Here is a 13,496-nt window from a genome sequence, read left to right on the forward strand (position 1 = left end):
ATGCAACAATCCTTGGAATGAAGAAGCAAAATCAATCAATAAACCCAAACCGTAATGCCAAACCCTTAACACGTTTTTGTAAAAATGCCCCAAACTGATAAATGTAGCAGCAATCTCAAATTTGGAAGATCAAAGTGCCAATGAGAGAGCACGCCTAAAAGGATTGGAGCAAAAGGCCTAAGGAGGAAGTAGAAGACATGATGATTTGTGCTTGCAAAGTGTAGCCAAAGGAGTCACGTGGAAAAAACGTGGCCATCATTTGCACACCAAATGGCATCATTTAATTGCTCAACAATCCTCCTAAACTCCACGCCTAGATGAGAAAGGGCAAAACGATTTAGGAGAGTGGAGTTTGTTGAAGATTTAATCCCTCAAAAAGTGGCATTTATGAAAAACGTGGTTGCTGATTTAGGGCGAAAAACCAGTCAATGCAACCTCCATTTGGCGTGAAAGATGTCCATGAATGCATGAAAATAGGATGCAAACCAAAACGCCTCCTTCCTCCAACAATCTCTCTACAAAATTTGCCTTGAAATGGTCAAAAATCGTTTTCCTTGCATTTCGGGGTTTTTGGAGCAAAAGACAAGTTCGAATTTGCACAATAGAATGCAAATCGGGTTTTTGGGAGAAGAATTTAAGTTTTAATTTCACTTTTTCCACTTACAAGGCAAAATCGAGATTTTTTAGACAAATGACAAGTTTTATTTTTTACTTTTTCACTTGCCAAGCCAAAATCAGGTTTTTTTTGGACAAATGACAAGTTTAAATTTGTCAAAAATGCACTTGCAAGGCAAAATCGGGTTTTTTGGAGCAAACTACAAGTTTTAATTACTTATAAAAGGGAAATAAAATCCCTACAACAAGTTAGAAATACTTGCACATATGTAATGGGGATTTAAAATCCCTATTACATGCAAAAACCATTAAAGTAGGGGTTTTTTGACCAAACTGCAAGTTTACTTGTAATTGAGTCAAAAAATCCCTATTTTAACTAAACAAGACCAAAAACAATAAAAAAGACAAAAACAAGAAAGGAAAATTTAAAACAAATTGCAAGTAACATCTTTTAATAAAGATGCACATGTAATAAGCTAAAAATTCCCCTACAACAACCAAAACAATGAATATCATTAAAACTTGCAGTTTGAAGAAAATTCTCCACCTGCAGTCGGGGTTTTAAAACCCGAAATTGAAGGAAAGACATAGCAAACGAACCCAGAATTTGACAAAATTCGAAACGTAGTTCGAGGATAGACTGAGGACTAAGCCAGTCCAAGGATTCGTCAAAATTCTGCCTCGGGAAGCGTGCCAGAGTAATTTTTTTCATTTTTTCACAAAAATTTAACGTAGTGGTTCTTCATTTTTGGAAACAAAAATGATGACAACATGATCTTCAGTATTGTTAGACATTAGATCAGACTGCAAATATCTTCACCAAACCCTTCACTAAGAGCAAGTTCATTCATTTGAGAGCTTTGCTTGGGGTGCGGCAAGTGTTCTCTTTTGTTGGGGGGACTTCTTAGTTCCTTCTTTCTTTCTCTCCCTCTATTTTGGGGGGGGGGGGGGGGTTGCGTACTCTCCTTTGTTGGGGGGAGCTTCTTCTTTGTCGGGGGGGGAAGACTATGTACATGGGTACCTTATCAGGCTTCGTTTGCCGAGACCCATATTTTCACCCACCTAAGCTATGCAAGGGGGGGTTTTAGTGTAGGTTTTTTATCTTCCTAGTTGGGTTTATTATTTTCCTTTTTCCTAGGTTTTTCTTACACTTTTATTAAGCTTGCTTAGGTTAATAAAGCAGGTTTACTTAAGACAAGTGGGTATTGAGGTGTCGACATGCTATGAGGAGGTGCATTTATTATGTTTAGACCATCATGATGGTCTCCTCATTGGCTGGTATTGCTAGCTCCACCTCTCACTTGAGTCTATATAAACACGCTACCTTGCTTGTATTTTCATTTTGGATATTGGGAGATTTCTCTTGATGCTATTCTACCGTTGAGCATTCACATCAAGTTTCTCTAGTATTGTTATTTTGTCCATTTTATTTCCAGTATTTTGTGCTAACTCTTTCAATTCGATTTTGGTTTAAATCTGTTTTCTTAGATTTTAACATATTGCTTTACCAGATACCGGACCTTCTAGCATGCTAAAGAGACAACACAAGAGGGTGGTATTGCATGATAATCTGCTTCTGATACTCAATCAACTTAACTCAGATGACTGGAACCAAAAACACATCACCGGAAATGAGAAATTCTCACCAACACTGTACACAAACTATCACCGACATACTTATACCAGAACTTATTCAAAACATACTTAGGACATCCGGATATCCAAAACTCCATACCGGATAAGATCAGTAGGCTGTATTGCCATCAATGACAACTCCTAAGAAATCTCATGCACCATACATCATCAATCTCCACTGGAGCATCACCGGAATAGTGTCTTATGCAAACAACCACATCTACATGCTATTCAATTTCTCCCACCATCATTGAATAATGAGTTGTACATGTGTGTGGTAGAATTCAAGGTGGTTTCTCTCACAAATGGTGTCTCTCATTTAGCTAAGCATGCTATCAATGCATTCATAGATTTCCCCATGTCCAGGTTTGTCAAAATCCCCATATTTAATGCTTTTGAAAATTTAGGATACAAAAGATGTGATTTATCTTGCACCTAACTAGAAAAACATAATTGACCTCAACCTCCTTTAACATTTTTCCTGTCTTTGTCTTAGATTCCCCCACCTACTCAACTCTTGTGTCATGATTATAAGTTGCAAGGGCTCCTACAACTCAAGCATCCTTTGGAATATAATGATGAATGAAGCAAATTAGTTCTTAGTTGGCTTGAGGATTTGTTTCTTTGAAAAGTGGTGAAGCAATGCCAAGGAAAAGTGATGGTCACACGTGAGCATTTGCACCTCCCTTGCATTTGCCACAACCTTCTTGAACCACTTGATTTTGCTAGCGTACTTCAGTGCCTTATTAATGCACACAACAAAGGGTCCATTCGATGTGGCTGTAGGTAGACTCAACAACTTCACCTGATTTTACACATGTATTGCATTAATAAGCACTTGCACTATGTCTAAAGGCCCAACCTCCTTCATGGAATTCTTGCATTATTTAAGTCTATTTTACAAATTTTTGTGTTTTTGTTAAGGACTGAGTTTGAGCCAAATTCTAGGTTTGCCAAGTTTTTGCCTAGTTCAAGTTTTCTACCTATGGCTTGGCTGATGGAATCTTTCTTTGTGAATTGATTCATGAGATTGCCACTCCCAAACGATAGACCTCAACTGTCCTAGGATAATGGTTATGGACTTTATGGTATTTTGCCTTGGATTAGGCTGAGTGCCTATGGTTTCCACTAGTTTCATTCTATTGTCTTTTTTACTAGAATGAGTGAAGTGCATACCACCTAAGGTTGGCATCCTGCCAACCTTTTTTGTGGGTTTAGAGTCCATAACCCTAGGTGTCTTTAGCGAAAGAGAAAACCGGATTTTGAAAATGTTGAATCTAAAAACTGGATTTTAACATATTGAATCAAAATGTCTCCTGAAATTGATTTAACATCTCTAGGTGCACTTGTAATTGCTTACGACGTTGATCTAGCACATTAATGATTACACAATGTCCTTACAGTCCATTGGCTGCATGATTTGAATTTACCAATACATGCAGCTATTCCGGAAAGCACATAATGCAAAATAAAAATAATATACAGGTTTCAGTTTTATTAATTGTCACAATTACAATAGAAAGATAAACTAGAGGACTAAGACAAATTGTTCTATGTTCTATGGAAAGAATATTCCATTGCATGAATTAGATGATAAAATGGCACATTAGGTATTACAAATCCTTTTTACAAAAGTAGGTTTTTCCCTAGACCTAGATATTGGAAGCGTGCTTTTCACTTATGTATTTTAAACGTGCTGTTTTAGCCAATACTCTGTTGTGGAAAGATGAAAATATAATTAAAAAAAATTTGAACTTTTTATACAAAATCATTGCCTTTTCATCCTTCATTTGCGTCTTTTCTGAAATTCAAGAATAAGCTTCTCTGACATTTCTGTTAACTTGCTGACGTACGTTTTCAAAGATAAGCTTTACAGTTGTTGCTACATCTTGGAAAATTGGGGTCTTATTTTTTTGCTATCTTCAGTATAGTTAGAGATCATCCCAATTTTTTGTTTCTTCAGCAGTCCCTGGCTTTAATAATTTCCTCTTATGGAGGAATTTATAACTTTAGAAGAGATTACTTTCTTGAATTGTTCTCATTTTGGTAGTTCCTTGATTTTTTTTTTTTCGTATGATCTAATTTTTAATCATATTTCTTGTCAATATGTGATATGTTTACCTAGTTTTTCTATGATCATATTTAGTGTTTTTGTTTCTGTTTCTACAGGTAGGTTACATGGCAGCATCAATAAGGACTGTTATTGATGCAAGGGTTGGGGATACAATTACAAACTCTGTAAAAAGGGCAGAGACTGCTTTGCCTGGATATGTGGAAGTAACACCCATGGTGTTTTCTGGTCTTTTCCCTGTGGATGCTGACCAGTTAAAAATATCTGCAGCCCTTTAATATTTGGTTTATTTATAACTTTTTCTTGTGCTTGTAATTTATGCTCATACCCCTAAAGTCAATTGTTATAGACCATCATTTTGAATGAATTATTCCCATGTAGGTTTACAGAATTACGAGATGCTTTGGAGAAGTTACAACTAAATGATGCATCTTTAAAGGTGATTTCTAGATGTTATTTTCTTGTTCAAATGATATGCATCTTCTTGCAATGCTTGCTTTTGACCTGAACACTCTCAAGGATATGGAAGAATTTTTGAAGGAAAAATAAATAGTTTTGTGATTTTCATTATTACTTATTATCATTCCAGGATAAATGAATCTAAAGAGCAGATAGTATTACAACTAATCTTTTACTGGTTGTGTACTTTATATTTTTTTGGTTGACATTGTAACATCCCTGTTTCTGAAACCAAACATTGTGTGATCCAGAGATGGCAGGCATTTGGACATAGCAAGAATAAGTAATCTGTTTTGTGCAGAAATCATCATTAATCTGTAAAGCAATGATGAATAGCAAAAAGAAAGGTGGAGGATTGATGATAAAGCTGACTACATAATGTGCAAGTTGACTAAGCAGTGAAACAGTGATGAAGATTGCATGAGAAATGATAATGTAGCAATCAGAAAATAAGAATAGTTTGATCAAGATATCTGTAATCCTAATAGAAGCAAATTCATAAAAAATACATTAAGACATTAGATGGGATGGAAGTCTACTTGCAAGAGGTCTATTCAAGACAAATTGCACCAAGTCAAGGAATATAAATATGTTTTGAAATCCTATATTGATATGGAATATAAATCTGCCTGACTTCCCTAATAACTTATTCAGTACTCAAGCGAAAGTATTGTAAACACATAATGCAGCGATCTCCTAATACACTGTGATGACCTAATAATGATTAGCAATTATGTGATCAAGGGTGGCAGCCTTGAAAGCATCCTCAATTAGCTAGAAGTTAGAAGATAACATTTTGTACATAGTAATAATAGTTAGTTGTATATTTATAACAATAGTAGCATAGAGACATTGTAGAAAATCATCTTATTCTCAAGGATCCAAGTGAAGCATAGAAGGTAGGATGTAAGGAAACAAGAAGTTGATATGTTATCCACCTGTCAAGGAATGAAGGCTTTAAGAGTATACAACATACCAAGCTCACAAAATGTCATGTATGATGACCTTGCTAATAACCCATCTTACACATACATAGATCATGACCCTACCGTTAGTTACAATGATCAAATATGGTCGACATAACCAATAATAGATGCATAACCTAATATGCTCATAAGATGGTATTTCAACATCATCATCAAGACAACATGGAGGAGGTATGTGAAGAGCACACAGGTATACTGAGAGGGGGGGTGAATCAGTATAATGAAACTTTTCAATTCAATATTTTATATGATAGAATCAATCACTAAAAATAATTTTGCATATGAACACAATAACACAAAGATTTAAGTGGAAACCCAATGCGGGAGAAAACCATTGAAAATGAATGCTATATATTTATGTTCTTTTACAATTTTGTGAGTACCAACCCATTGGAAGCACCAACTCCCTAACTTTGTTTTGTGAGCACCAACCCACTGGAAGCACCAACCCCCGAACTTTGTTTTGTGAGCACCAACCCACTGGAAGCACCAGCTCTCTTTGCTGAAATTGTGAGCACCAACTCACTCTTCACAAGTCTAATTTTCCATCTTGAACATGTTGCTGTAACAATGGATGATGGACAATAGTAATACTCTTTAAATCTGCATACACATCTTCATACAAATATGTCACAATTTCTTTCTTAAATCTGCTGTAAGCTGATCATAAATCTGCCTTACTCTTCATTTCAAATCTGCATGTGCTAAGTTTATATATCTGTTATTATATTCTAAACTTATGCTCTTTTAGGACTGATTGTTCATGTTTCTCTTTGCACATCTCTTACTTCACCTACGTGAGGTATACTTTCAAAAATCCACAGTTTTATACAAAGTATATATATCCAGCATATCAACATCCTTCTCAAAGCATTTTTAAAAATTCATATATATATGTGCTAGTTCCACCGGTTGCAAACCAACATGACTTTTAGTTTGAAAAGTCATATCCTTCAATATTTCAATAACTTCTTTTTGTTAAATTCTATTAATAAACTTTTTACGGGAGTATTTGTTTGCCAAACACTTTTGTTTATATTAATAAACTCTTATGCCTCTATACCTTGGACAATACTTTTCATAATAAACAAACCACCGAACTTAATGAAGCCTGATAATATGTATTGTAAAAATAAGGTATGTAATTTATTTACGATATTATTTTCTCCCAGCCGGTATTAAGTAAGTTCCGCAAAACACGAAGTTTAATAATTTTTGCTGTCGAGATTTATTTTTCACTTTTAATTTTGCCGCTCCATATCTATCTCCGCTTTAATTAATTTAAAGTGTGCCGCCGATAATATTGTTCAATATATTAACACTCATGAGGTATCGTAAAAAATACTTGGTTAATACATCCGCCATCAAAACATTTTTTCGCTTTAATAAACTTGCCGCTATATTAATATATTTGCCGATAATTATAAAGTCTTTCCATATTATATATTGGGTAATAAATATATCGGATTATTTATAAAGTCTTTCCATTAATAGTTTTCATTTGATTTCTATTTTTGCCTTCAGATAATGATATAGATACGAACCATGCTCACTGTAATCTTCTGCTTCATCGTGCTGATTTGCTAGGAAACTTCCAAACCAACACCCGACTTTAGGATATATTTTAGATACTTTCATTCTTTCTGTGATGTCATTTTAGATGCTTCCTGCTTTCAATTAATTTGACATCAATGACAATACTTGCATCAGCATGATCCATACCGAAGTAGTGATCATAATGCTGGTGATACACAAGTAATCATGGAGGTCTTTTATGCCAATCCCTCTCCATCATGAAGACAATACATATCCATATATCATCGACCATATATAGATCCATTCTTTATTATCGCTGCCATATGAGATCTGACATAAGGGGATCCATTAATCCATGTCAGAGGAAGATGATCAGACTAAGGCATCAACTAAACTGATTGAGTATCCATAAAAGGAAGATTAAGCCTGATAAGTAAATCTACATCATCATTGCTGCAATTTTGAAGGCAGATGGAATATCAATTCCCATGGACCATGTTCGAGCAATTAGACCAAGTAATGGTTAATGAATAATGACAACCGATCTGAATTAATATAGCAGCGATTAAGAGATAACAACCAAAGGATATCAACTAAGACACAGATAACATGTGCGTTTGGAATAATTAATGGCAGCAATTAGTTAGACTTAACAAATAGTCCTTGATTATGAAAAGTAAAAATTTGCATATTAAATCAATCTGCTTATGTTATGAGGAGGTGCGATCTAATTATAGAGAGACCTAATTAATATGGGACATGTCTCTTAGGATGCAACCATTCCCAGCGTGTAAGATACATAAGGGAGTTCAAACTCATTCAATCAGACATCAATTGAATTTGTCTTGCCTTTATTTGTATCCTAACAGATCTGCTCTCTCGAGCATTCATTGCCTTTGGCAGTGTGGTTGCATACTTCCAAGTGTATATCAGAAACAACACCATTATTGCACGAGTTTCAAGTAACAATCAGAGACAGCAATCATATCTCATCACTGTTAGTAATTGAAGATCATTATCAGCATAAGTTCGATTTGCCTGATCAGATAGCTCTTATAGCATCATTGCTATAATCTAAGGAAGGAGATTCAAAGCATAATCACATGGTAACATATCAGAAAGAGAAGCATTCTCTCTTCATCTCTGCTGATTGGATATCTCATTTGCATACATAGTTGCAGATCATATATATATATATAAAGTGATATCATAAATTATTATTTTGCAATATAACTTCTATTATTATTATTTTAAGCATTATTTGAGACTTTTAAGTGAAGAAGTCTCTTGCAATTGATTGATAGAGTTAACTGTTCCCTATCTCATTACAAGTGGTATTAGAGCATTGCATTTTGTGGTTATATTGCATTGTCCCTAAAAAGAGACATTGCATACACATCAGTGATTATAACAAAACATCGCTTTTTTTACAAACACAAAGAGGGTGCAACATGTATGATAAGGTGGCATTCTAAATCTTCAAAAGGTATGAATAATAGGCTGGCCGATGATCATGTGATGCAAGCAATTTTCAAAAGACTAATATTGGAGCAGCGTCTATATTTTGGAAGAGTGGCATACTTAATAACAAACACAAATAATTGCTATGAGGTGCGATTATTAAGACAAAAGAAAGTCCAAAAGCAGTGCTTAGTATTATTCTATAAGAGGCAGTGATTAAGGTACATGAACAGCGAACAGATTATTGAAGTGCATCATTAAAAGGCAGAGATTTATTATTAAATAATTCAACAGAAGACACAAAATGTGATTAGATTAATTGCCTATTTTCGTAAAAAGTTAGTGATTAAATAATGGTTAGTTTGCAGGGGTCTGTGTTCCCAAAAGGTTCGATTGAAGTGTATCTTGTTTTTAAAAAGAAAAAGCATTAAAGGAAGAAGGGACTATTCCTAGAAAGGTGTGATTTGATTATTAACAAGAGTGTGATTAATGTTTGCATCTAAAGTGGTGCGATTCATTAAGAGAAGGAGTAATTGAAAGAAAGAAACAATTTGTTAATGAAGAGATGTGACCGATGGTTGGGAAGCGCCTATTTGTGAAAAGAAAACTCTCTTGGAAAAGATATATATGAAAGGTTATTTTGAGATTTTTATATATACTTCTTCAGTTAGCAGTGCTCAATCAAGCCATTATCAGCCTTGTGCAAGGAGGGTGTTAACCATCCATATACAAGGTTAAGTACGCACAATTGGAGAGCAATAATCAGACACAGCGCCAGATTATAGCAAGGATGTAAAGGTCAATCAGACACAGCTATTCAAGTGATGGATAGCCCTCATATCTCCATCGTATAATCATATAGAGTAATCTGAAACATTGGATTGTTTGTATTTTATACCTATTAAAGACAATCATTATATCAGATTTTCATTGACAGTGATTCAGATTAGAATATAACACCATTATTAATTGCATTATTTCTACTGAAATATACATATTTGATCAAGTATCAAACCATTATTAAGTTAGAATTGTTTCCTTAAGTAACCCATAAGTAACTTCATGATATTAGTTGCATGCTATAGCTATCTTTTTGAAGGCACATTCTAAGCATTCCAAGAAAGAACATTACAGACATGCAAATAATATCAGTTTTGGGCATGCATCTTCAGTTGTTATTGAAAGTTGATACTTTGAAGTTGAGAATTGAGGTAATATCTGTAGGATGTATGACCTCAAAACTAGGGGACTTTGATCATCATACCATACTCTTGTCATTATGGGTGGTAAATAAAGATACAAAACGCTGATAGAAATGATGGAGCAGTTTTAAGTATTAGTGTAAATGGGGGTTTTCTATAGAAATCTTGGTGTTTAATAATCCTGTGAAACTTAAAATGTTTTTTACTCCAAGACTTTCATAAGGAAAGCCTTTTGCACAAGGATTTGTGTTTTAGTCAGCATAGAAGAAATACTAGAGTTACTTTTAATTGATTGCATGAATGTTGAGACATAATTTTGTTGCTAATGTTGTATCTTGGAACCAATCATACAATCAGGCTATTCAGCATAAATCAGTAGATTATATAAAGATAAAATCGTAACATGATGATCTTTAAGGAAATTAGCATGCGAATGCAACACAAAGGCATATGATGGTGGCAACTGTTACCATCCTTTAGACAAGATTTACATCTATTAGGTCTCTATATTGGACAATAAAATATTAAGGTAGCGGAAAATAATTTCAAACTCTAGTTGAGCACGTGTATGGCATACTAATACTTTATTGTCCCTCTCTATAATTCCTGAATCTTGTCATGCGGCTATAAACGTTTTTTTTTATACACTGCCACAGTTTGAACCTGAGTCATCAAGTGCAATGGGCTTTGGTTTTCGATGTGGATTTCTTGGACTTTTGCACATGGAAATTGTTCAGGTATTATGAACCAATTAATACTTACATTGAATGTTATAACTCTGACACTTATCATACTTTGAATGCTATGACTCTGACTTTTATTGATCCTGAAGCAAACACTGAGAAATTGACATATGTGCTGGCCAGGAAAGGCTGGAGCGGGAATACAACTTGAATTTAATAACAACAGCACCAAGTGTGGTCTACAGGGTCAACTGCACAAATGGGAAAATGGTTAAGTGTTGCAAAACGTCTTCTTATGTGCTTTATTGCAATATGCTATTGCAATTATAGAACATGTTTTGAATTTTGTCTGCTGCTTATCTAATTCATCTTTTTATCTCTCCCTCATGTTGATTTGAACTTGCCATAGTGATTTGTACAAGTCTGATAGCATATCAGCCTATTCTATGTTGTCATTGAAAAGGCAAAGTGTACAGAAGCTTTATACTTGCAAAGAGAAATCTGCACGTCTAGGTTCTCTAAAAGAGTTGTCTCTGTCACATCGTTTTTTATTTTCCCTTTCTATTGACATTATCTTGTAGGTAATCATTTGTACTATAGAGTGAATATAAGTAGGGTAGGTATTAATGCATACAAGTAGATTCAATGGTGGTTTAAGAATGAAAAGATTGCAACCGAATGTATCATGCTGTAATATCTAAATTATAGTAATGAGCCACAATTCGGATCATGGTGTAGTTTGCATTTTAAATGTAGGTACATTAGATTTTCTCTTCTTTACAATGAAAATGATTGGGTGGATGCAATTACTGATTATTTTAACTGAAATTGCATCTTAATTAACATTATAAAATGCATTAACTGGCTAGCATCCATGAAGGCTTATCTCCATAACATAGGTGAGAGGTCTCACTTTGTGGCGACTTCCAAAATTATCTTTATCCTTGTTGAAACCTGAGGTTGTTGTTATTAAATATAGAAATGAGTTTTCAACTGGTTAGGAATTATCTAACCTCGCTCTATGGGTTAAGTAACCAGCTTCAAATTAAATAGCAACAATAATCTTTCCCTTCCAGACAATCTGTTGTCTTCTTTTTTGCTATGTTACCCGGGGACGCATCATATTGCAGAGACATTTTCAAAATCTCGGGCACTATCATATTCCATGATGGAAACACAAGTACTTCTTTCTTGAATGGATATGATGCTTTGTAGAGGAAATTTATTCTAGTATTTTATTGGGCATTTTTTATGCGATTCAGGTGGAATGCTCCAATCCGTCTGTGCTGCCAGAGCCTGGAATAAGAAAGTCAATTGAAGAACCGTTTGTCAAGGTTATAGCCCTTTAGATTTTTGACTATTTGATCACAAACATCTTTCTAATTTGATTTCAGTGTTTAATGTTTTATTTAATGATATTGGTTATACTTTCAACTAATCTGGAAAGAGTTTTATGTAAGGAATGCTAAAATATGTAATATGATTCCTATTTACAGATTGAAATGTTTACTCCTAAAGAGTATATTGGTTCTCTTATGGAGCTTGCTCAAGATAGGCGAGGTGAATTTAAAGAGATGAAGTACATGAATGAAAATAGAGTTTCGATTGTGTATGAATTACCGCTAGCAGAGGTATTCAAAAGTTCTATGTAGTTCAATTGTGAAATATGGATTGGATAATTTCTCTTGTGATATGTATTGGATGCTTCCTCACTTCTTACACCTTACATTCTAATTTGTCTTTTATTCACATTGATCAATTTTCACTACTTGATGTGATTAATAAAATTTCAATTTCAATTTCTAGGTTTGATGTCAAGAATGAACGCTGTCTTCCTCACTGTATGTTGGCCTGTTCATTAGATGGCGGGGGATTTCTTTGATCAACTCAAATCAAGAAGCAAAGGTTATGCTAGTATGGAGTATTCATTTGTTGAGTAAGTATCAACCACTGGTCAATAATACCTTTGTGGTCGACTCATTTCTAGAAAGGCATGTTTTTTCATTTAAATTGAAGAAAAATATATTTTCATGCATTGTGCTCAGTTTTTGTCGTTACTATGAAAATGACCTTAACAGTTTGATTATGAGGCTTTGGTAGTGTTTCTCCGAGTTGTGAGGATGGGGATGGGTTCCTAGAACGACAACTTTATCACGAATTTCTAGGTTGGTGGGGGGATGGCTATTAAAATAATATATAAAAACTAATATTTGAATTTTTAAAATATAGATTAGTTAAAAATTCCTAAAAATAACTTTAAAAAACCAAAAGACACTAAAATACAAAATTGTATAAGTATACTAAAAATTCATTTATTCTTGCTTGATAAGAGGCAGGAGATATAATGATGTCATATTAATTATAAAATCATTTAATAAAATCTTTAAAAATAATTCTTTATTTGCTTTAATGATATGGTGTATGGGGATTGGTTTGAAAGAATGCTTCATTTGTGCAAAGAACATCATAATTGTTGTCCTCATTTTTGTTTTAAAAAATGAAGGACCATTACATAAATTATTTGTGAAAAAATGAAAAAATTTACTCTATGGCACGCTTCCCGAGGCAGAATTTTGACTAATCCTTGGACTGGCTTAATCCTCAGTCCATCCTCGAACTACGTTTCAAATTTCGTCGCATTCTGGGTTCGTTTGCTATGCCTTTCCTTCAATTTCGGGTTTTTTCTCCCTGACTGCAGGTGGAGAATTTTCCTTGAACTGCAAGTTTTAATGATTTCCATTGTTTTGGTCTTTGTAGGGAAATTTTTAGCTTATTACATGTGCACTTTATTAAAAAAATAAAAACTTGTAATTTGTTTTAAATTTCCCCTTTATTGTTTTTATTGTTT

The 13,496-nt window shown here is 34.1% G+C and overlaps 1 protein-coding gene across 3 annotated transcripts in view; it reads left to right on the top strand.

Moving 5' to 3' along the window:
• The window catches only part of LOC131069371 (translation factor GUF1 homolog, chloroplastic), a 291,243-nt gene that overhangs the window by 173,109 nt on the left and 104,638 nt on the right, over nucleotides 1–13,496 (top strand). For all 3 annotated transcript variants that reach the window (XM_058004741.2, XM_058004742.2, XM_058004740.2), the window contains 7 exons: nucleotides 4,420–4,574; nucleotides 4,703–4,760; nucleotides 10,622–10,702; nucleotides 10,832–10,918; nucleotides 11,911–11,982; nucleotides 12,145–12,279; nucleotides 12,511–12,584. In XM_058004741.2, coding sequence (XP_057860724.2) covers nucleotides 4,420–4,574; nucleotides 4,703–4,760; nucleotides 10,622–10,702; nucleotides 10,832–10,918; nucleotides 11,911–11,982; nucleotides 12,145–12,279; nucleotides 12,511–12,584 — 662 coding nt within the window. The remainder of the gene's footprint in view (nucleotides 1–4,419; nucleotides 4,575–4,702; nucleotides 4,761–10,621; nucleotides 10,703–10,831; nucleotides 10,919–11,910; nucleotides 11,983–12,144; nucleotides 12,280–12,510; nucleotides 12,585–13,496) is intronic.

This window comes from Cryptomeria japonica, chromosome 10, assembly GCF_030272615.1.
Source record: "Cryptomeria japonica chromosome 10, Sugi_1.0, whole genome shotgun sequence".
In the NCBI taxonomy this organism is placed as follows: domain Eukaryota; kingdom Viridiplantae; phylum Streptophyta; class Pinopsida; order Cupressales; family Cupressaceae; genus Cryptomeria; species Cryptomeria japonica.